Below are 25,463 nucleotides of genomic sequence, written 5' to 3' on the forward strand. Positions count from 1 at the left end.
CCTTTGGCTGCCGTACGCACTAAGTCGGAGGCAGCGTCAGTGAGGAATGAGAGAGCTGGGGTGTTGTTCCTGGCTTGTGACAAACAGGAACGCGTCACTACGGTGTAGCAGGTCGCGATTCGTAGGGACATAGCGGCCACCTCAAAAGCTTGCCTCAGGATGCTGTCCAGGCGCCGGGCGTGCGCATCCCTGAGGGCCGCCCCTCCCTCAACTGGAATGGCCGTGCGCTTCACCATTGCGCAGACTATGGCGTCTACCCTAGGGCACGCCAGCAGCTCCTTAGTTGCCGGGTCCAGGGGGGTACATGCCGGATAAGGCCCGACCCCCTTTGAATGAGGCCTCTGGCGCATTCCACTCCAGATCGATTAACTGCTGTGCTGCTTGGAGGAGGGGAAAATGGTGGGTCGTCTGATGAAGGCCCTCTAGCAGGGGGTTCATACTAGGTTCCTCTGGGGTGCCCTGGCCCGGAATAGCCAACTCCGACAGGCATTGAGAAACCAGGTCCGGGAGATCCTCCTTAATGAAGAAGCGTCTCATGGTTCGATACGGCTCGGCTTCCAAGGGAGGTTCACCGTGCTCGGGAAGCTCACCTTCTTCCTCAGAGCAATCTGAATCCCTATAAATGGGGCTCCCGGGTGGCGAGTGGCCGTGCCTAGGCCTCGAAGGTCCAGGGGCCGGGTCAGCAGGTACATATGGGTCCGGTCGAGGAGCAGCCTGCATTTGGACAAAGGCATGAATCCCCTTGAATAATTCCACCCAGGAGAGGGAAGCAGGGTCTGGTCTCAGGGGCACCAGGTCTCTAGGATTCCCCGGCTGCTCACTTCGGCCTGCTAGGTCCGGGGTGTTCCCTGAGGAACTGGCACTTAGTAGGGGCTGGGATCGGCCCTGCCCTGGAACTCCCAAGGCCTCCTCACATTGGGCACATAGGGAATCTGCTTCCTCGCTCTGTGTAGCTCTGAGATGGCATGCTGAGCAGAGGCCTAGAGCTCTAATGCCTGATTCTGGAGGCGCCAGCTCCGTGGGCGCCTGGGCTCTCATACGCTCCATTGCGTATCGTATCGCTATGCGCGAAAGCTGTGCGCCTATGAATGTGCGCCTGTCAGCGAGCGCCTAACCTAGCGGCGTGCGCGTAGTAATGCTAGTAACGTGCGCCCAACTTTGTGCATGTAGCAACGTGCGCGTAACAGCGTGCGCGTAACTATGTGCGCTCTACGGCCTGCGCTTAACCAAACGCTGCGCGTAATGATGTACGTGTAACAGCGTGTGCGTAACAACGTGCGCGTAGCTATGTGCGCATAACACGAAAGTGAACAGGCAGGCAAAATGGCGGGCCGCCACGGGGGCCGACCCCGCTGATCCTCGTCCTCCGGAGACCAAAGAAAGATGTGCGCCTTTACCTGACCTTCAGCACTTCCCGGTTGTGACCCGGGCGGTCTCCGGCCGCGGGGGAAGAGGGTAAGTACCTTCACCGCCGCGCTCGAGGAAGTGCACCCGCTGCCTCTAAGCCACGCCCGAGTCCTTCTCACTCGGGTGCTAAGTCCTCACCATGCATGGGTCGGGACCGAGGACGCCTCTACGCCGCGCCCGAGCCCTTCTCACCCGGGGGGCTAGGTCCCTGCCGTGATTTGGCCACCGGACCGAGGCTCTCACCTCCGAGGGACCACGGAAATCGCCTCGGGAAACTCAACTGGGGGAGGGACCCTAGGGTATCACCGCAGGAGTGAGGTGCTCAATCTTCAAATAGAAGTCTTCAAGAATTTAGTCGAGTAGAATTTGGATGAACGCTCAGCGAGCGTTGGAAGCTCCAAACTGCTTTGGAGGCGGAAATTACTGAGTTGCTATGCTTCCTGTGGGGGTATATATACCCGTGCTGACGTCAGATCCGTCTCCAACTGCTAGCACAAGCATACTATACCCATTTGTTCTGAGTCCATCTGGCTACACGCTAGGAAATACTGAGTTGCTGCACTTCCTGTGGGGGTATATGTACTCGTGCTGACGTCAGATCCGTCTCCAACTGCTAGCACGAGCACGCTATACCCACTTGTTTTGAGTCCATCTGCTACACGCAAGGAAAACTAAAGTTAGTAACTTTGGTAATAGCAATACTTTAGTATTGCTATTACCAAAGTATTGCTTTGGTATTGCTATTACCTTTTGCTTTGGTATTGCTATTACTTTAGTATTGCTATTTGCTTTAGACTAAAAACAGAATTATCGAACTTTTTACAATGTTGTGTTTGAAATATCAGTCATGTTTGCAGTATACAGATTATACATGCTCACTCTGTTCGCACCCACACAGTAACAGAAAGTTGAGTCACAACATACCTTTGGAGTTCTCCTGACTGCTTAGTGCTGGTGCTGGACAAGTTACTAAAGGCGTAAGATGAGGGTCCACACAGAGTGAATTGCAGAGATTTTTTACTATTTTGGAGTTTGGGCAAGGCATTCTCAATGTGCATTGCTGCAGTAGTTTAGCTATGCATAGTGCTGCAAAGTTCTGCACCAGGGTATTTTCCTCTCTCTTAACTGCTTCCATCAATGGTTTTATGATTGGGTTTAGTTTGTCAGGAAGCTGCTGCAAATTTACAATAGCACATGCAGCAAAAGTATGAACTCTCTGCTGTAGAATCTGCCATTCCTGGTTTGTTTCTGTGACAGTCATTTGAACCTGTTGCCGTTTACTATCCAGATGCTGCAACAATTTGGGATTTAAACTAACAGCAGATGTTGCATCATTAAAAACAGCAGTGACCTAATTAAAAAAAAAAAAAAAAAAGAGCAAATGATTTATCTGAGGTCTGAGTACTTTGTTTATACAGGTTTTATACAATACATGCCTATAAATTTACTTTTTCATGACATCTGTAGTTTTATAATTCATATAGGTAATGCTGCACAAACCTAAAGTATCGGAATGCAACTTGCCTTAAGCTACCAATGAAAAGGTGAGAGTCAAATCTAATATTAAAAAATATTATAAACATACACATTGACAAGCCCTGACATGACTGAGCTTATGAACTTTCAATATTATGTAACCCAGAGTGAAGGGCAAGATATAAATACAGAATTTAAGTATCATACAAAATCATTTTTTAGATCACAGACTAACATTTATTCACACACTATAACAATCCTCAAATTTCTCTGGAGTTTTAAATGGTCTATGCACACTGATTACTTTCTTTCATGTCACCAGAAAGTAAGCTGTGGAGTCTACAGTATAAATTAATAATGCTTCCAACTCAACACTGAATATATCTGCTGGAGATGAAAGTATACAGAGAAAGGGTAAGAAAATAAAGTCAATGTATTTTATAAGGAGGCTAGATTATTATGGCTATTCTAATTTTGAAGCACACTTGTATTTGTTCAAATAATTTTCAGGTTTATGTCTTTATGATGTGCATATTTGGCCTTTTTTCCTAAGGTCGCCCATCTTTTATTTATTTATTTGATATACATTCTGCTTTTCAGTCACTTCAGAACGGATTACATTCAGGTACAATATGTATTTCCCTATCCCCAGAGGGCTCACAATCTAAGTTTATATCTGAAATAATGGAAGATAAAGTGACTTGCCCAAACTCACAAGGAGCGGCAGTGGGATCTGAATCCTGGTTTCCCTGGTTTGTAGCCCACTTCTCTAACCCCTGGGCTAGAATTTTTTTTTTGTTTGTTTCAGAATAAAGAATGGGTACAGGTTGAGTTTTCAGGATACCTCTATGTATACATATCTACATCAAATATTCAATGCTTCAACTGTATGCAAATAGCATGTATAATCATCAGGGATTATCTGACTCATATGCAGCCCTTGAGGACCAAAAGTAAATACCATTGATATAAAGCGTTTTCGTTTTAAAAATCTTCTCTATCAAATTCAAACTTCAGTCATGTGTTCTACATTTACACTTTGCATTATCAGTATGATACTCACATATGCTTCTGATGAGGATCAGCATAACAATGCCTCAATTTACTCAGATTAACAATGGTGGGAATAAGTTAAACTTCAGAAGCAAACATTTACAATAAAGAGTGGGGTCATTTTTGTGATTTTATTTAACAGAAAACAGAATTCTCAAAGGATTTTTGGCATGCATTACAGCTTTAAGATTTATTTTTTTTTTGTTAGTGGTAATGACATGACACTATTGACGGCAACCAAAAAGCTAATTTCAATCACTGATTCACAGGATCAGTTCTATCATGAGGCAGGGTGAGCCAGCAGCCTCAGGCAGCAAAATTTTGAAGCAGCAAAAAAATGGCCCCTGCCACAGCTGCCTCACCCTGCCTTAAGAGTAAAACCAGCAGCAAAGCTTGAGTGAGCTGCCCTTGGGGCTTCCCTCCCCCTGTGGACAGAAGAAAGACTCTTCAGTGGGCTAGCAGCTCAGTTTCAATGCGCAGCAGTGCAGCTTCAATGACGCTGCCCCCGCAGCACATCTTTAGCAATGTGATTTCCTCTTGCAGAATCTTTAGTGACATGGCCCCCTCGACCGCACATCTTTATAGATGCGGCCCCTCCCTAGCAATGCATCGTTAGTGAGGCAGCCACCACCCCCAGCAGTGCTTCTTCAAAGAGGCCGCCCTAGCGACAAAAGAAGAAACTAGATGGACAACTGCAAAAAAAGATCCATAAGAGAATGGGAAACCTTGACTGTGTGTATGAGGGGGGAAAGAGAGCTTGTGTGTGAGAGAGAGAGCCTGTGTGCTTGTGAGAGAAAAAGAGCCACTGAGTCTGACAGAGTGCCTGAGTGTATGAGGGAGATATAGTCACTGAAAGTGAGAGGATGTCTGTGTGTATTTGTGTCTAAGGGAGAAAGAGCCACTGAGTGTGAGAGAGTGCCTTTGTGTATGTGGGAGAAAGAGCCACTCAGAATGAGATTGCCTGTGTGTATCTGTGTGCATGCAAGGGAGAGAGGCACTATACAGAGTGTGAGAGAGAGAGAACCACAGTATGAAAGAGAAACACTGAGCAGTAGATTGTGCTTAGTGTGTACGAGGGGGAGAGAGTCCGTGAATAAGCAGGATTGTGTGAGGGACTGCGTGACAGAAAGCAGAGTTGCTTACCTGTAACAGGTGTTCTCCCAGGACAGCAGGATGCTAGTCCTCTCATATGGGTGACATCATCAGATGGAGCCCTGTCATGGAACACTTTTCTCAAAGTTTCTAGAACTTTGACTGGCATACTGAGCATGCCCAACATGCCACTAACCCTGCAGCCAGCAGGGGTCCCCCTTCAGTCTCGTTTGTAGCAAAAGTACGAGCGAAAAATAAACTAATAAAATGTAAGTGAACCCAACTCCACGGGGTGGTGGGCAGGTTTCGTGAGGACTAACATCCTGCTGTCCTGGGAGAACACCTGTTACAGGTAAGCAACTCTGCTTTCTTCCAGGACAAGCAGGATATTAGTCCTCACATATGGGTGAATAGCAAGCTACAGGCTGAGTCATAAGTCTGAGGCCAAGCAGCACCAAACATGTGCAACAGGCACAACAACTGGGGTGCTGTTGGCAAAGATGAGGCAGCCTGAAATTCACAGCAGGTTGAGGTAGGATGAGTTGGGTTCCTACACTGAAAACAAATTTCTTAGGACAGACTGGCCAAAGACTGAATCCTGTCACCCAGCCTTGTCCAGGCAGTAGTGAGCTACGAAGGTGTGGAGAGAGCTCCATGTCACAGATGTCAGCAATCAGTACTGAACGGTAGTGAGCTACTGACGTTGCCATTGCTCTGCCTGAGTGTGCCTTTACTCGTCCCTGCAGTGGAAGGCCTGCTTGCTGGTAACAAAATGCGATGCAGTCTGCCAACCAGTTTGACAGTGTTTGCTTGCCCACCGCATTCCCAAGATGTTCTTATCAAAAGATACAAAGAGTTGAGTGGACTTCCTGTGGGCTGTAGTGCTGTCTAAGTAAAATACAAAAGCACACTTACAGTCCAAGGTGTGGAGAGCTCGCTCACCTGGGTGAGCGTGAGGTCGTGGAAAGAAAGTGGGCAAGGCTATGGACTGATTTAAATGGAAATCAGTTACCAAATTAGGAAGGAATTTAGGGTGAGTACGGAGAACCACCCGGTCATGGAGGAACCTTGTGTAGGGTGAGTAGGTCACAAGGGCCTGTAACTCACTCACTCTGCGAGCAGACGTGATGGCTACAAGGAAAAGAAATTTCCACGTAAGGTATCTGAGTTTGCAGGAGTACAAGGGCTCAAAAGGAGTGTGCACGAGCTGTGCAAGTACCACATTGAGGTCCCATGCCATGACTGGTGGCCTGAGGAGGAAGCTTAAGCTGTACTAAGCCTCTCATGAAGCAACTCACCAGGGGTTGAGCCATTATCAGGGCATCCCCTATTCCCTGATGGTAAACAGAGATGGCACTAAGGTGCACTTGGATAGATGATGTCTGGCGACCAGATTCCGAGAGGTGCCAGAAATAATCTAACAGACTCGATGCAGGGCAAGAAAAGGGATTGAAGCCCTTTTGTATGCACCACAAAGTAAATCTCTTCCATTTAGAGCGGTAGGATTTCCACATGGAAGGCTTCCGTGAAGCTACTAGGACTTGAGATACGTCACTTGAAAGGTTGAGTGGTTGGAATATCAGCCTTTCAACATCCAGGCTGTCAGAGAGAGGGCCTGGAGGTTCAGGTTGTGTAACTTGCCCTGATTCTGTGTTATGAGGTTGGGCGACGTGCCCAGGCGAATGGGGTTCTGGACAGAAAGGCGCAAAGTATGGGAAACCAAATTTGGCGCGGCCAATACGGGGCTAGAGAATCATTAAGCCCCGGGCCTGTTGTAGCTTCACGAGAGTCTTGCTTATTAGTGGAATCGGAGGATACGCATAAAGCAGGCCATTGTTTCAGGGATGGGCGAGGCATCTCTGGCTGGTGCATGCCGGTCCCTGAGCAGGAAGCTTTCCATTTTGTGGTTTTGACTGGACGCAAAGGGGTCATTGGTCGGATGACCCCACCGATGGAAGATTCTGCTCACAACCGAGGGATCCAGAGACCATTCGTGGGGCTGGAAACGTCGTCTGAGGCAGTCCGCCAGTGCATTCTGTGTGCCCGATAGATAAATGGCTCTCAGAAGAATGGAATGCGACAGGGCCCAGGCCCAAATCTGCACCGCCTCCTGGCAAAGCAGATAAGAGCCCGTGTGCCCCCCTGTTTGTTCAGGTACCACATTGCAACTTGGGTTGTCTGTTTGAATCAGGACAACGTTGTTGGAGAGGCAATCCTGAAATGCAAAAAAGGGGCGAACTGCATCGTTCGAAGCTCCAGAAAGTTGATTTGATGGGTTGCTTCGGCTGTTGTCCAAGTCCCTTGAGTTTAAAGGCCTTGGATGTGGGCTCCCCAACCTAGGTTGGAGGCGTCCATAGTTAAGGTCACCTGAGGAGCCGGTTGCTGGAAAGGGAGACCCACTTGTAAGGTGGCTTTGTGTGTCCACCAGGCAAGGGACAGACGAAGCTGGCTGGTTATGTGTACCAGGGACGACAGCGGCTGAGTAGTTTGACACCACTGGGATTTCAGAGTCCATTGGGTCACTCATGGCCAGACATGACAAAGGGGTGACATGGACTGTTGATGCCATGTGACAGAGCAACCTGAGAAGCTGGCCAGCTGAGGCTCTTTTTCGACGGCAGATAAAGCTGGCAAGTTTGGACAGCGTAATTGCACAATCGTTGGGTAAGAATGCTCTGGACAGTGTCGTGTCTAGGTCTGCTCCTATAAAGGAGAGAAGATGAGACTGTGTCAATTGGGATTTGGGGTAATTTATTAGAAATCCCAATGAGTTTAGAAGCCTTATGGTGAGACCAAGAGAGTTGAGGGCTCCTTGTTTTGTCTGGCTTTTTATGAGCCAGTCGTCTAGGTATGGAAAAACGAATACACCTCTGCTGTGGAACTGCACAGTCACAACTGCCAGGCACTTTGTAAAGACTCAAGGTGCCGAGGCTAGGCCGAATGGTAGTACCTTGTATTGATAGTGACTGTGGCCCACCACAAATCGCAGATATTTGCGATGAGGATGGGAGATCGCAATATGGGTGTATGCGACTTGAAGGTCCAGAGAGCAGAGCCAATCCCCTTGTTGAAGTAGAAGAAGCATGGTGCCCAGGGATACCTTCCTGAACTGTTCCTTGGGAAGAAATGTATTCAAGGCACAGAGGTCCAGAATAGGCTGGAGGCCACCGGTCTTTTTTGGAATTAGGAAATATCTGGAGTAGAACCCTTTTCCCTGCTGATTCGGTGGAACCGGTTCCACGGCTCCGACAGACAGACAGAAGGGTTGAGAGCTCTGACTCGAGTTTTCCTGTGTGGTCGTCCCAACTCCAGGATGGATTGGGAGGGAAGTCCAGGGGGTATTTTTGAAAAATGTCGACTGTAACCAAGGGTTACAATGGACAGTACCCACTGGTCCGTGGTGATTGGATGCCAATTTGTTGCAATGTGGCACAGGCGGCTCCCCACTGGAATATGGCTTCTGCTCTCTGGGAAAGAGTCAAAATCCAGACGCGGGGCCAGCTTATGGAGCTGGCTGTGGTCTAGATGTTCTAGTTTGGTGCGCATGTCCCCTCTGAGGTGCCCGAGTCGGTTGTGAACGGGATGCAGGAGGGCAATATCTGTGTGGACTATAGAATTGTTTCTTGGGTTCTCTACGCGTGGCCCTGCGAGCTACGGAGGGAACATCTGGGGAGACAGTTGACAACTGGCACAGGATCTCATGATGGTCCTTTAACTGGGCCATTTCCTGGATCTTATCCCCGAACAGGTTGTCTCTGGTACAGGGTAGATCTACCAGTTTGTCCTGCACTTCCAGGCGCAGGTCTGATGCCTTAAGCCAGGCCCAGCGTCTAGCACTTATGCCTGATGCCAAGACTCTGGATGCTGTTTCAAAAGAATCTTAGACAGCTCTGACTTCATTTTTACCTGCTTCCATTCCTTTTTGTAGGATGGAGGACAAGGCTTCTTGTTGTTGCTGTGGTAGTGTCTCTGCAATTTACTGGACTTGTTTCCAGAGATTTCTATTATATTGGGTCAGGTATAATTGTTATGCTGCAATTCATGATATCAACATGGACCCTTGGAAAATCCTTTGTCCCAACGCATCCAATGCTTTCTGTAGCTTACCAGGAGGAGCAGAAGAATGTGGACGTGACCGTTTAGCCTTTTTCTGAGCTGAGTCCACAACCACAGAGAGGTGGGGCAGCTGACTCTCTTGAAAACCTGGGACTTGTTGAACCAGGTAGGTAGCATCTGACTTTTTATTGACTGGGGGTACCGTACTTGGATGTTCCCACAGACTGTGCATGAGGTCCAAAAGAACTTCATGTACCAGTATTGCCATTATTTCTTTTGGAGCATCTACAAATTGTAAGACCTCCATTTTATGGCGAGCATCTTCCTCCATGACCAGTGTAAAAGGTATAGTCTCAGACATTTTGTCGTCAAAACTGGCAAAGGAGAGGTCTTCTGGAGGAGATCTTTGCCTTTCCTCCGGCGGTGAAAGCTCTGAGAGTAGGTCCTTGGATGTCTGTGATGAATCATCTGAGGATGCATCACCCCATGGATTATAGGGGCTTTCGCCTTCTCCCGGTGGAGCTTCCGATGGAGGAAGTATGCCAAAGCCAAGAGGACAGGAAGGCATTGATGGAATCTGCGCTGGCATCGAGGGTATCGGGGCAGATGAATTGCGCTTGGGTACAGGTAGCCCCGATGGCCCTAGCATGGGCTCCGGCATACAGTTCCCGTGGAGGGACGTGGCCGGGAATCGATCCTTCCTCCTCCGAGGAACCCAGTACTGGAATCGGGACCTGCGAAGGCCTCGATGGATGACTCGATGCCAGCGTGTCCGGTGGCAGAGGAGTCGAAAAGGCATAGATGAGCGTATCGAGGCACTTGAGGAGTGGTGCCACCATTGAGGGAGCCGATTCTGGGGTTGGTATGGGGGCCGGCACCGGCGGCAATTGGAAGCCTCGTAAGGCTTTAAGCAATGCCTCTTGGACCATGCGGTCCAATTCCTCCCGGGAAGCCAGCATGGGTGGCAGGCTAGGCATCACTGGCACCAATGGTATTGATTTTCATCGAGACGCCTGCAAAAAGGGCCCGGAGAGAGGAGCCCCCGTACTCCTCTGGACCTGGGACCCCTAGGTGTCAGAGAGGGGGTATATGATGAGTGCCACAACCTCTCCATTTTCTTGGCCTGTTGGCATCTAGCCCTTGGGGACATCCTGCCACAATCTTTACATGCAGCTTGGTCGTGGTTGGGATCGAGACATAAGTAAAAATAATTATGTCCATCGGTCACTGACATTATCTTTCCACAAGAGTATTTAGAACCTGGGCTCTTCGGCATGGCGACTAGGTGGGTGTTGCTCTTCTGATTCTTCTATTTTCTTGAGGAGATTGCAAGAGTGCTATACCCGTCCGTGAGGTACTGCGGAAAAAGTAAAACTGAGATGGCGGCTCGAGGAGCGCGGGAATGCTGGTGCATGTGCACTTTAAAGCTCTTCGACTTGAGAGAGTAAGCTCTGCCTCGTGACATCACAGATGATGTCACCCAATGCTGCATGGCTAAATGCCCTGCTTATTGACAGAAAATATACATAAGTGATTTTTATATCAGAAGACTGTACTTTTAATACCTTTTTCATGTAAAATCTCCCTTTTTGGGTTGAGGAAGTGTTTCAGGAGCGCTCCCGATTCCGGGGAGATTGGTGTGCCCTTGGACCATGGCGCAACTGCAGAGAGGCGCTCCGTGGAAGCGCCGAGGCAGGCATGACGTGTCCAAGCATAGGTGGACAGGGTGACCACTGGAGCCCTAACCTCTGCCGTACCTGCACGCACCAGTAGAGACCCAGCAACGCAATGCTGGTCTCTGGGGTATCCCTCCGGCCACTCGATAGCCCTTTTGGACCTGCCGCATGGGAGTGGCAGATGCGACAGGTCGGACGGAGGTTCAGGCCACACGATGGTACTGGAACTTGGAACAAGACAGGAATCCAAGACTTGGACAAGGCTTGAAGACTTGAACAAGACGAGGACGTTTGGAACTTAGATGCAAGATGCTCAGACGTGGACTCAGAGGATTCCGAATACTCAGACAAGGACTCTGAATTTAGAACTCTGACGAGACAAGGATTCTTGGAACTTGGATCAGACAAGGATAACGACTCAGAATACTCAGACAGACCGGCACTGTCCCTTCATGCCAACATGGGCTGATCACAGACCACCCTGTCCTACTGTGCGCCCTACACAACCTGAAGAGGCCGGTCACGGACTACGTGGAATGCAGGACATGCACAGGACTGAGGCTCAGGAAGAAAGAGGAATCCGGGCAGTGCTCAAAGACGGATCCCTACTGGAAGAGGACTCCAGCCACTGGAAACGGACACTGGATCGATATGGATTTACTCCCAGGAAGGTCAGCTGGAGATAAGGTCCGGAGCGAGGCAAAGCTGAACCCAGAGCTAAGAACTAGCAGTTACTTCAGGATCCGAACTGGACAAAGGACATCAGGAACAGGACTCGGAACTTGGAACATCAGGACTGGAACGTAGGGCATCTGATATAACAGGACACAGGTACCTCTGGACCAGGACATCATGGCGTCTGGACATCTAGGGCATCTGACATCAGGGACCTCTGGAGATGAGGACATCAGGGACATCTGGAACACAAAGCATGGAACATCAGGTACTTCTGGACCGGGGACATCAGAACAAAGAACATCCAGAGACTGGACATCAGAAGATGTCCAGTCTCTGGATGTTCTTTGATGGAACACCTAGAGACACCTAGAGACAAGGAGATCTGGACATCTGGAGACAAGGAGACGGGATCCGACGAGAGATCAGGATATGGAACAAAGTTGAAGACAAGGTTCAGAAACCACGGATGAAGACAAGGAATGTCAACTAAGAACATAGTGCCTTGAAGAAGTGAGGAAGGATCACAGAGGTCTCCTGGAACGAAGAGCTGGAACGGAGAATCCAGGAACAGTCCAGCTCCAATACTGGCTCCTTGCAAAGGCGAAGACTGTCTGAAGGAAGGTTCTCTTTAAAAGGCTGAAGAGAAAACTCCTTGGAAACGTCAGCAGGAAGACCTCAGGAGGACTGCCTACTGCTAGCCCTTTAAATAAGGCAGAGAGGCGCGGCCGTGCCTAGGAAGGGGCAGGACCTTGAAGAGCGGCATCCATGCCGCAAGGAAGGAGCAGGTCCTGACGCAAAGAAAGAAGAAGATCGATGGCAGCTCCCTGCCGCATGAAGAGGAGCTCCGGAGTGGCCTCCAGGCCACAGAAGAAAACCCGGTCGATGGCGGCCTCCAGGCCACGGAAGAGGAGCTTTGGTGGCGGCTTCCTGGCCATGGAAGAGGAAAGCAGGTGGCAGCCTAGCCGCAAAGAGATGGCAGTGTTCGGCGGTGGCTTCCAGACCACATGAAGGATTGTCGGCAGCTCCCAGGCCGCATGGAGCAGCAGTGTCAGCGGCGGCCTCCAGGCCGCATGGTGGATTAGCAGCGGCCCATGTCACGAGGAGTGGATGTTTCGGTGGCGGCCTCCTGGCCGTGGAAGGAACTGTGTTGGTGGCGGCCTCCAGGCCGCGCAGGAAAGAAGTTCAGCAGCGGCTTCCAAGGCCGCGAGGAGAGGCAGAGAATGCGGCGGCCACAGGCCACAGAGGAACAGCATTGGCAGCCTCCAGGCCCCGCTGAGGTGAGAGGCTGCTTGTGGGCCTATCCCACAAGCAGAATCGTAACAAGAAGTGTTTAATAAAACATTTAAAAATAAATGCATAATTTTTAATTGTGCGTGGGGAGCAAGGGTGGTGTTGCAAGGCTGTAAGGTTTGCCTGGGGCACCTAATACACTTGTACCTGCCCATAAGAGAGTAGGGTTCCTGGGAGTATGGTAGGTTCACTGACACTATGCCATTCCTCTGGGAACCCTGACCCTTGCTTTCCCCCATTCCCCAGTAATTCTAATCACTGAAAGGGTACACTCCAAGAAAGGGGGGGGGGGATGACTCCCTTTCCCAGCCCCTTCAGTTATTTGACTTATGTTGCACCTGGGGGAGGGGGGGGCCCTCTTATCCCTCGCCCCAGGCAGATTGTCTTGAGCCACCCCCTGCTTATCCAAAATGATTACTGATAGAATCCTAAAGCTTTATCCAGATATCTATTCCAATTATAAAGTTGGCAGTAACATTTAACACATTCAGAGCATTAATGTAAACACACCTTTGAATATGTCTGGTCTTTCATCATTTCTGCCTGTGGTTTTGTCCTTTTCTTTGGTTATCACTCTCCACTAAAAGCTACTTGGTTACAAAACAAGCAACAAGATTTAAATAACTGCAAACTGTAGTCAAATGACGCTCTTGTGTTTTTCCCAAGTACAATGAAAATAACTATCTATGCAATTTACTCACCAGCTCATTAGCCTGATCTATGGTAAACACATTGCAGCTAATTCTGTTTGCAATGTCTATGTGTGCATCAGTTAAAGATGAAATAAGCTGCTTGCATTCATTCTGCATTCTTGTGAAAGGAATTGCTATTTCATCATAATAGAGATGCTCAGAAAGCACAGCAAGTAAGCGTGGCTGCACAACACGGGCCACAGATTTACATTCCTGGGAAAGAGTAGAGAATACAGTTCAAATTAAAAGCATTAAAACAAACCTTGGGTATGATACAATATGCTAATTAACCCAGATAAGCAAGTAAATCTGCTAACAAATGTGTAGTAATAATTCTAATTTATTAATGTATTTAATTTTTTAAAGTTGAGATTGATAAAATTTTCAAGACAAAATAAATCATATGTAGGTTTTGAAGGCTTAAGTACCCACATGTAATCAACACAGGATAAAGATTTACCAATCCATCAGTGCAATCATCATTTTTACTACTGTGAAAAGAATTCACATGAAACCGCCTCCAGCAAAATAAAAACATACATAAAAACTGAAGTCATGTCAATCCAATTTAGAAACACAGAATTTTTGAATTTGCAATCCTAACTGTATTGGTCTCTCACAATCCTACAATTTATCACAAAGCCTTACCATCTACTCTAGAACATACTATGGCTCTCTATTATCCAACAGAGCTGAGATTTTATACCTCTCAAATATAGTCAACATTTTCTCTTTCCAAATAGCCAGATCTTGACTGACCACCTCCAGCTGATTTTATAATAAGACAGTTATTAGGGTCTATAACCACTATGAATATAAATTGCTTGATACACTTACTGACTTTCTGAATTGATAAATTACCTAGCAGAGTACTAATAGGTGATAAATTCATATGGAGGACATGCCCCATATTAGCAAGGAACCTCTTAATTATGTTTCACAATCAGAAACGATTCATCAGGGAGCTAAGCTGTGTTTTACAGTTTAAACATCTGTCTGATTGAAGCATGAATATACTTTGACCTATAGATGGAGAGTAAGACATCTGAGTCTTGAGTGGGCCTTTGCAATAAATAGCGATTGGAGACTATTTTACATTTTATTAAACCGGCTAATATATATGCAGTGATATAAACTGATTGAGTTGGTCCAGACAGTAGCTACAAAAATGATCAATGGTTTTTGTTTTAAATCATATAGACACAGACTTAAAAATCTAAAACATGTATATAAAGACAGGGTTAGAGAAATGATAGACATTTAAATACCAGTATCTCCAAGTTATCTTTTAAAAACTGATCTCAACCCATTTTATAATCTAGATCGGGAAAGAATACATATCACATGAATACCTTTTGTGCCCCACACATTGTGAATGCATTATTTTCTAGGCCTCGTAAAACTGTTACCCCCACAGATTAAGAAAAGATGAAGATGTAATTTAAATAATTTTCTTACTTCTCTGTTTAGGTTACTGAATACAGGATTCTTTTAATGCAAAAGCAGGACTTTTTAGCAAGGCCTACTGAAGAATTGTGTTTAAGAACCAAGGATATAGCAAATGTTGCTTACCTGTAACAGGTGTTCTCACAGGACAGCAGGATGTTAGTCCTCACATATGGGTGACATCACAGGATGGAGCCCAATCACGGAATACTTCTGTCAAAGTTTCCAGAACTTTGACTGGCCCCTACTGGGCATGCCCAGCATGGCACTAACCCTGCAGCCAGCAGGGGTCCCCCTTCAGTCTTGTTAAAAAGCTACAGGTAGTGCCGAAAATAAAATAAGAAAACGTTATGAACCCAACACCGTGGGGTTTCGTGAGGACTAACATCCTGCTGTCCTGTGAGAATACCTGTTACACCTAAGCAACATTTGCTTTCTCACAGGACAAGCAGGATGGTAGTCCTCACATATGGGTGAGTACCGAGCTGAAGATGTCAGAGTATGCACCAAATGTACGCAGGAGTGCAAAGCACTAGGCTGGGATGGAATTTGGCCGAGGGCATCCTGAACCCCACCGGGCAGGCAGAAGGGTGTTGGTACATCACGTTGTAAATAGGTTGCGCAAGACAGACTGGCTGAAGATGGAACCTTGTCTTCCAGCTTTGTCCAAGCAATAGTGGGCTGAAAAGGTATGGTGAGAACTCCAGTGGCAGTCCTGCAAATGTCAGGAAGCAGCACAGATCGTAGGTGTGCTACTGAAGTCGCCATGGCCCTCACAGAGTGTGCTTTAACACGGTCTTGAAGTGGAATGCTTGCTTGCTGATAGCAAAAGAATATGCAGTCCACTAACCAGGAAGAGAGTCTGCTTACCCACAGGCTGCCCCAATTTGATAGGATGGAAAGAGACAAACAATTGAGTGCTTTTGCTGTGGGTAGCTGTACGGTCTAGGTAGAACACTAGAGCCCATTTGCAGTCAAGGGTATGCAGAGCCTGCTCTCCTGGATTGGAATGGGGCCTGGGAAAAAAGGTAGGTAGTATAATAGATTGATTGAGATGAAACTCCGAAACTACCTTAGGCAAGAATTTAGGGTGAGTGCGGAGTACCGCTCTGTCCTGCAGAAGTTTAGTGTAAGGCGGATAGATAACTAGAGCCTGTAATTCACTAACTCTGCGAACGGAAGTGATTGCCAAAAGGAAAATTACTTTCCATGAGAGATATCGAAGGTCACAGGATTGAAGAGGCTCGAATGGTGGTTTCATGAGCCAACCCAAAACTAGGTTGAGGTCCCAAGAAGGGGCCGGAGGCTCAGAGGCGGCTTGAGATGAAGCAAGCCCTTCAAAAAACGTGTGACAAGGGGTTGTACTGATATGGGAACATCCCCGATACCTTTATGGAAAGCGGCTACCGCACTGACATGCATCCTGATGAAGTTTTTAGACCTGACTGACAAATGTTAATATCTAAGGTTATTTATCTAAGGTTAATTGTTAATATCTAAGGTTATTGTACCCCCGTTCCATGTAAACCGACATGATATGATTGTATCATGAATGCCGGTATAGGAAAGCACCAAATAAATAATAAATAAATGCCAGAGATAGTTCAGAAACTTCGTGACTGGACAGGTAAAGGGGTCAAGGGACTGAGAAGAGCACCATGACGTAAACCTGGTCCATTTGTAAGAATAAGATTTTCTCGTGGAAGGCTTCCGTGAAGCAATCAGGACACGGGAAACTGGTTCAGAAAGATTAAGTGGCTGAAGGATTAACCTTTCAACATCCATGCCGTCAGGGGCAAGGCTTGAAGATTGGGGTGGCGTAAGCACCCGTCGTTTTGTGTGATTAGAAGTGGGTCTTTCCCAAGGGAATGTGCCTGCGAATGGAGAGATCTGAAGTATTGGAAACCACACTTGGTGTGGCCAGTAGGGTGCTATCAGGATCATGGTTCCCTTGTCCTGACGTAAATTCATGAGAGTCTTCGAGAGAAGAGGAAGTGAAGGGAATGCATAGAGCAGACCGGTTGCCCACGAGAGGGAGAAAGCGTCTCTTGGCTGATAGTGTTGGCTGCGAGTGAGAGAGCAGAAGTTGTCTACTTTGCGATTTTGAGATTTATTTATTTATTTATTTATTTAGCATTTTTATATACCGACGTTCTCGATACAAATATCAAATCAGGTCGGTTTACATATGACGCAAAGAGGTCTATTTGAGGATAACCCCATTGGTGGAAGATGGAGTTCGCTACTGAGGGGTTGAGAGACCACTCGTGCGGTTGAAAGGTGCAACTGAGCTTGTCTGACAACACATTGTCCACTCCCGGGAAGTAGGTGGCCCTGAGGTACATTGAGTGGGAGAGGGTCGAGGGTACAAAGGACTCTAAGGAATAACTGGAGGCACCGGTGCAGGCATCAATGGATGGCTCAGTGGTGCCGATTGATGCATTGGCACAGATGGGTGGATCGGCGGCACCGGACATATCTGCATCGACGGCTGAGGCATCGGCAGAACTCCCAAAGAAGGGATGCGGAACGGTGTTTCTCCTCCCAATGACAACGCAAGCGGGGAGGGCACCGGAGCCATCGGTGACCCGGGGGTCCATCGGTGGAAAAGCGGCCATAAGCGCTTCCATCCTCGATAGCAGCGGTGCCAACGCTGCTGGAATCAGGTCGATGGTCGGTTCCGCAATCAGTACCGGTGTGGGAGGAACCTGGAATCAATGCATCGCCTTGTCGATGGCCTCCTGAACCATCCGGTCTAGTTCTTCTCGGAGACCTGGAGCAAGCAGCCCCGGCTCAGAAGGAGGCAGAGGCATAGCCGGACGGACCACCATTAAAGGTGGAGTCGCGGCTCCCGATACCCTGTCGTGTGAAGGTTGCCTCGGTGACCTGGTCGCTGAAAAGGTTGGTGCCTTTTCTGGATGGGGTTTCTTCGACGGCGGCTCGGACGATGGCGAGGTCGACTATTTCGCTCCCTCAATGGTCTGAGATTTTCAATGCTGGTGGCGATGTTTACCTCTATGATCCCCTCTGTCTTGAGGGGGGAGTAGAGGGTGTCGAAGGCCGAGAAGTCGATGCCGGACGGTCACCAGCCAGAGGTTGATGCCGGCGCGAAGTTGACGGTGCCGGTTCTGATGATGTCCATGAAATGGACATCATCTTCTCCATTCTAGCCTTGCGACCTTTTGGTGTCATAAGGGAACATTTGGTACAGGTTAGGACATCGTGCTCACTTCCGAGACACATTACACAGACTTTGTGAGGGTCTGTGATGGACATGGTGCGATTACATTCCGGGCACCAGCGGAACCCCGACGCCATGGCCATGAAAAAATTGAGCCATGGTATGGTTGACGGCCAGTAGGCCGCGAGGGCCAAACTCAACGGTAATAGACGGAAAACGGGTAAAAAAAAAAAAAAAAGCTTGCCGCAGTACCGCGGCTTGCAAAAGCTAAAGGAGGGACCCCTGTGGGGCAAATTTGTTTCTAGTAATTCCGTGAGGAAAATTCCTGTCAAGAATCTCTGCAGAGCTCCTTAACCGTGTGGCTAATGCTGCGCGGACATAAGAAGACTGAAGGGGGACCCCTGCTGGCTGCAGGGTTAGTGCCATGCTGGGCATGCCCAGTAGGGGCCAGTCAAAGTTCTGGAAACTTTGACAGATGGATTCCGTGATTGAGCTCCATCCTGTGATGTCACCCATATGTCAGGACTACTATCCTGCTTGTCCTGTGAGAAACTGTTGCTCCCTAATACAATCACAACATTTGTTGTTCCTTTAAAACCAGGCCTGGATTTGTCAATAGGCACATTAGTCCTGTGTCTAGGGTGGCAAAAATCTGGGGGGAGGGGGGGGGGCAGCAAGCTGGCTGAAGATTTGCAGCCTTTCAGCTGTGCTGAATCTCAATCAGCAGAGAACAGCCCCCTGCTTCCTTCTCCTGCTCCTCCCCTCCCAGGCATTGTTCAGGGAAAAGGAGAGGAGGGGGAAGTGAGCCTGCAGCAGACAGAGCAAACAGGGATCATTTTGGGGAGCTTAGGAGGGTGGGAAGAAAGACTCAGGGATGAGAGGAGGATTGGCTGCTGTGTACATCTCTGTGTGAAAGAGAGGGGAACAAGGATCAGGGGCAGTGTTCATGGTTGTGTGATAGAGATGGGATTGGTACCAAGTGGATGTGTAAGCCATATTGGGTGGGATGCTAGAGAGGGGATGCAAGGTAAAGACACCTCCCTCCTCTCTTCTCACTCACTGCAATTCACATCTTCCCTCCCTTGATCCTCCAAATCCTGGAAGCTCCCTTAACTCTCCCTTCTCTCCAGATCCTGGAACCCACTCCCCATCCCTTCCTATTCCCTCCTCCTCAATCCAAGAACTTGTTTCTCTCGCCCTCTTCTTCCCCAGCCCAGTTTCCTAATCTTCCCCATCTCCCCTCCCCTCCATCCCTAGTCCTCGTTCCTTCTTGAACTCCTCCTTTCTTCTCACCCCATTCCTGATCTTTCTCCCTCGCTCTCCTCACCTGAGGTCTCCTCCCTGTACTGATACTTGAGATAACGTGTCCACCAATAACAATAAAATTATAGATTAGGAGGACTTTCTAAGGGTTTCAATCCACTTCAGATAGGCCAAGGCTCTTGCAATCCAAACTTTGCAGCACTCGTTCACTCGTGGACATTTGTTCTAGGCAAGAATGTTCTAAAGATGACCAATGAGTTAAGGGAAAAGTCTGACACTTATTTAGGAAGTAGAACCACTGCATTGTTAAAAAAAATTGGTATATGGTAGATAAGTCACTAAGGCCTGGAGCTCATCAACTCTGCGGGTCAAAGTCACTGCCACCGAACACACCTCTTTCCAGGTCAGGTCTTTCAACTGTTATGAGTTTATAGGCTCAAAAGGAGCTTTTGTAAGCTGAGTCAACACCACATTGAGGTCCCATGACATCACGGAATGTTTGATGGGAGGCTTCAAGTGAAGCAACTGTACACAAATCGGAAAAATAAAAGCTGTACAGAGATGGATTATCTTTTTTACGGAGTGATGGTAAATATCAGTTGTACTTAGGTGAACCCCAAATTGGTCTCAATACCTGACTCAAAGATGCAGAAGTTAATCCAGCAGTTTTTTGTTTTTTTTTGTCAAGCAGGAGAAAGCATCTTGAGCCTTTCCCTCAAACTGAAAGGCAAATCTGCAACCTTCTTCCACTTCAATCCATAGGACTTCCTAGTGAAGATCCAGTGGATGCAGAGGTACCCTCTCAATATTCAGGCTGCAAAGGCTAGGAACCTGATTATTGGGATGGAACCACCACCCACAATCTTCAGCGACTGGAGTTGAGGAATTTCCCAGCCTGACCAGAATCCTACAGAAACACAAAAATGATGGCAGAAAAGGTCCAAATAATCCACCCAGTCTGCCCAGCAAGCTTATGCCAGTATCTGCTGTACTGTGCAGGTTACCCCCATGTTTATCAGTTTACTAGACCGTAAAAGTCAGGGCGCTAGAATGCTGTTTGAATCCAATTCCCTTAATCGTTGCGTGAAAGCAGACATCAATGTTAGAGTTGCATCAAAAGTATTGGACTTAGTGATTAAGGGTAGCAAGCAATACATCAGCTAGTTACCTCCATGTTTATTTGTTCCCCAAACCAAAAAGGTCTGGGCCCTTGTTGGTTGCTGTCTGAATCCAAGTCCCCATTTCTCACTGCCGTTGAAGCAGAGAACAATGATGTTGCATCAATAGCATCATGGCTTAATTGTTAAGGGTAGCAACTGCCACACTAGCAAGTTACCCCATGCTCTCTTGTCTTTATTTCTGACCTCTAGACTTTCGGCATCCAGTGTTTATCCCATGCCCCTTTGAATTCCTTGACTGTTTTCATCTTCACCACCTCTTCCAGAGGAGCATTCCAAGCACTCACCACCCTCTCTATGAAGAAATATTTCCTGACATTGGTTCTGGGTCATCCTCCCCTGGGGTTTCATTTCATGATCCCTAGTTCTATTGATTTCTTTCCAACAGAAAAAGTTTGATAACTGTGCATCATTAAAACCTTTCAGATATCTGAAAGTCTGTATCATATCTCCCCTGTACCTCCTTTCTTCCAGGATCTACATATTTAGATACTTCAGCCTCTTCTCGTAAGTCTTCCAATGCTGACCCTTCACCATTTTGGCCATTCTTCTTTGGATTGCCTCTATCCTGCTTTATCCTTTTGAGCTACAGGCACCAGCATTGAACACAGTACTCCAGGTGAGGCTGCACCAAGGACCTATATAAAAGCATTATCACCTCTTTTTTCTTATTTATTATTCCTCTCTATATGCAGCCCAGCATTCTTCTGGCTTTAACTATTGCCTTGTCACATTGCTTCACCATCTTCAGATACTATCACACCAAGGTCCCTTTCCCAGTCTGTGTGCATTAGTCTCACCACCCATCACAAAGCTCTTTTGGAGTGCCGCAGCCCAGACTCATGACTCTGTACTTCTTGGCACTGAATCCCAGCTGCCAAATCTTCGAACACTCTTCAAGATTTGGCAGCTGTGATTCAGTGCCAAGAAGTGCAGAGTCATGCATCTGGGCTGCAGCAATCCAAAAGAGCATTGTGTCATAGGTGGTGAAAGACTAATCCTCCTAAGGAGTTGAAACCAAATCTGTCTCTGCCAAAAAAGGACTATGAAAATTAGTCTCTGTCTCTGAGTTTCAGCAAGATCTTTCTCACCAGAGCAATTGGAAGATATGCAAAACAGAAGATCTTGATCCTAATTCAGGACAAAGGCCTATGAGGCTATTCTGCTTAAGTCCCTCTCCTGAAGCAGAAGAGTGGAAGCTCTCTGTTTAAAGGGAATGCAAACAGATCCACCATGGGTGTCCCCACTAATGAAAACCCCACAACCTCCTTGTCCAGGGACTGCTCATGTGGTTTGAGAATCTGACTCAAATCTGTCCTGCAGAACCTTCTCTTCACCTGCCAGGCATATGGACCTGAGAACCGAGTCAAGAGAAATGGCTCAGTCCTACAACTGGACAGTTTCCTGACACAGGCGGTACAATCTTGTTCCTCCCGCTTACTGATGTATAACATTGCCACTTTAACGTCTGTCTGGATAAGTATTTCTTTGTTGGCCAACCAATCTCAGAAAGCCTCAGAGTACCAAACAGCTCTTAGGTCTAAAAGTTTATTCAGTGAAGGTTTTCTGAGCTGACCAAAGGCCCTAAGAACAAAGCCCCTCTACATAGGTTCTCCAACCCAGGTTGGCCACCTTAATGGTTAGAAAAATGTATACAGAGGGAATTTCGAAAGGGACTCTTGACCAGATTGTAATACATCAGCTACCAGGACAGGGAGTCCTTCAGAGGTGGTGTGAAGCAAATGCTATCACAGAGATCTTGTGTAGCCTGAGTCTACTGTGACCCAAGGGTCTACTGGGCTTTTCATATAAAGACATGCCAAAAGAGTAAACTGAACGGTTGATAACATGAGGCCCAACAAACTCAACACGTCTCGGTGATGTCTGTTGATTCATTAAGAGCATAAGAAAATGCCATAGTGGGTCAGACCAAGGGTCCATCAAGCCCAGCATTCTGTTTCCAACAGTGGCCAATCCAGGCCATAAGAACCTGGCAAGTACCCAAAAACTAAGTCTATTGCATGTTACCATTGCTAATGGCAGTGGCTATTCTCTAAGTGAACTTAATAGCAGGTAATGGACTTCTCCTCCAAGAACTTATCCAATCCTTTTTTAAACACAGCTATACTAACTGCACTAACCACATCCTCTGGCAACAAATTCCAGAGTTTAATTGTGCATTGAGTAAAAAAGAACTTTCTCCGATTAGTTTTAAATGTGCCCCCATGCTAACTTCATGGAGTGCCCCCTAGTCTTTCTACTGTCTGAAAGAGTAAATAACCGATTCACATCTACCCGTTCTAGACCTCTCATGATTTTAAACATCTCTATCATATCCCCCCTCAGTCGTCTCTTCTCCAGGCTGAAAAGTCCTAACCTCTTTAGTCTTTCCTCATAGGGGAGCTGTTTCATTCCCCTTATCATTTTGGTAGCCCTTCTCTGTATCTTCTCCATCGCAATTATATCTTTTTTGAGATGCGGCGACCAGAATTGTTCACAGTATTCAAGGTACGGTCTCACCATGGAGCGATACAGAGGCATTATGACATTTTCCGTTTTATTCACCATTCCCTTTCTAATAATTCCCAACATTCTGTTTGCTTTTTTGACTGCTGCAGCACACTGAACAGACGATTTCAATGTGTTATCCACTATGACGCCTAGATCTCTTTGTTGGGTTGTAGCACCTAATATGGAACCCAACATTGTGTAATTATAGCATGGGTTATTTTTCCCTATATGCATCACCTTGCACTTATCCACATTAAATTTCATCTGCCATTTGGATGCCCAATTTTCCAGTCTCACAAGATCTTCCTGCAATTTATCACAACCTGCTTGTGATTTAACTACTCTAAACAATTTTGTGTCATCTGCAAATTTGATTATCTCACTCATTGTATTTCTTTCCAGATCATTTATAAATATATTGAAAAGTAAGGGTCCCAATACAGATCCCTGAGGCACTCCACTGTCCACTCCCTCCCACTGAGAAAATTGTCCATTTAATCCTAATCTGTTTCCTGTCTTTTAGCCAGTTTGCAATCCACGAAAGGACATCGCCACCTATCCCATGACTTTTTACTTTTCCTAGAAGCCTCTCATGAGGAACTTTGTCAAACGCCTTCTGAAAATCCAAGTATACTACATCTACCAGTTCACCTTTATCCACATGTTTATTTATTTAGTGATTTTTTTTTATATACCGCGGCACGTTAAAAACATCACCTCGGTTTACAATAAACAATAACACAGCAATAAGCTTTACATTCAACAGGAAATACAGTGTACAAAATGGTTCAATTATTAACAAGAATTTAAAACAAGTACAATAAACCAATGAACGAATGCAAAGAACAGTTCAATGTTAAATAGTAAGTCGAGTGTTAACCATGTGATCAGAGACAGTAAAGTCAATTTATAGCAGCGAGGAACATCTATACGGGTCAGCAGTGGAGGATCGTAGGGAAGGGTTATACAGGATAGATAAATCGGAAAATCAGGAGTAGACATGGTCAGTGAGTGTAAGCTTGCTCAAACAGCCAGGTTTTGAGGTTCTGCTTAAATTTCCTGTGGCAGGGTTCTAGGCGTAGATCAGTGGGCATTTTGTTCCAAATGTTAATGCCGGCTATCGTGAATGAGCGTTCTCTAGTGGCCGCATGTTTGATGTGTTTAATTGGAAATAACGAAAGTTTGGCTTGGTGCATTTTTCTAATTGGTCTCTTTGAAGTGTGGAAAGTAAAGTGGTCGTGGAACCATTGCATATCTTGGTTGTAGATCGACTTATGGATGACTGTGAGAACTTTGAAAAGAATTCTAGATGCTACAGGAAGCCAATGAAGGAACATGAGAGCTGGAGTAATGTGATCATGGCGGTGTGTATTAGTGAGTAGGCGAGCAGCGGTGTTTTGTAACATCTGTAGTGGTTGTAGTGTGTTTTTAGGGAGACCTAGAAGTATAGCATTACAGTAGTCCAGTTTTGGTAATATTGTGGCTTGAAGCACTGTCCTGAAGTCATAAGGATGTAGCAGAGGTTTAATTCTTTTTAGTGTATGTAATTTGAAGAATCCATTTTTGATTGTATCCGTGATGAATTTCTTCAAGGAGAAATGATTATCGACGATAACGCCAAGGCTGCGGACTTGTTGTAAATGGAGTGAGTCCGAGGGTGAGATGAGTGATGGGTTGAAGGAGGTATTATTGTGTGGTGAAATGATGAGGAGCTCTGTTTTGGAAGTGTTTATTGCTAGGAAGTTTTCAGTAAGAAGTTTCTTTATTTCCATCAGGGCCGAATCCCAAGTTTTAAGGGCATTAGATAATGAATCGTTGATAGGGATGAGGATCTGTACATCATCTGCGTATATGAAATGAGGAAGGCCTAGTTTGACCAGAAGACGACAGAGTGGAGCTAGGTATATATTGAAGAGGGTAAATGAAAGCGAGGAACCTTGTGGAACACCTTGTGCTAGATTTCTAGGTTTCGAAACATAGCAGTCAACTTTTACACTGTATGTCCTGTCCTTCAGAAACGATTGGAGCCAGCATAGGGCAGTGCCAGTAATACCAATTTGTGCGAGTCGGGAAAGGAGGGTATTGTGGTTGACCGTGTCAAATGCAGAAGAAATATCAAGGAGAGCCAGTAAGTAAGAATGACCAGAATCAATGGTTTTGAGTATTGAGTCTGAGAGTGATACCAGAAGAGTTTCTGTACTATGGTTCTTACGGAACCCATATTGTGAAGGGAAGAGTAATAGATTATCGTCAAGAAAGTCAGTGAGTTGTTTATTGATGACTTTCTCTAAGATTTTAGACAAGAATGGGAGGTTGGATACTGGACGATAGTTAGCCGGTTCCGACGGATCCAAATCAGTTTTTTTGAGTGTAGGCTTTATTATAGCATGTTTGAGTTGCATTGGAAAAACTCCAGTCGCAATTGATTTGTTGATAATGTTAGCGATGGGGGTGGCAATCCTTG

At 46.7% G+C, this 25,463-nt stretch overlaps 1 protein-coding gene across 1 annotated transcript in view; it reads right to left on the reverse strand.

Moving 5' to 3' along the window:
• Positions 1 to 25,463, reverse strand: part of BTAF1 (B-TFIID TATA-box binding protein associated factor 1) — a 565,336-nt gene that overhangs the window by 286,740 nt on the left and 253,133 nt on the right. Inside the window, exons 19-20 of the mRNA XM_029609940.1 lie at positions 13,430 to 13,633; positions 2,332 to 2,758 (exon numbers count right to left, since the gene is read on the reverse strand). Of these exons, the coding sequence (XP_029465800.1) occupies positions 2,332 to 2,758; positions 13,430 to 13,633 (631 nt within the window). The remainder of the gene's footprint in view (positions 1 to 2,331; positions 2,759 to 13,429; positions 13,634 to 25,463) is intronic.

This window comes from Rhinatrema bivittatum, chromosome 7, assembly GCF_901001135.1.
Source record: "Rhinatrema bivittatum chromosome 7, aRhiBiv1.1, whole genome shotgun sequence".
Taxonomy (NCBI): domain Eukaryota; kingdom Metazoa; phylum Chordata; class Amphibia; order Gymnophiona; family Rhinatrematidae; genus Rhinatrema; species Rhinatrema bivittatum.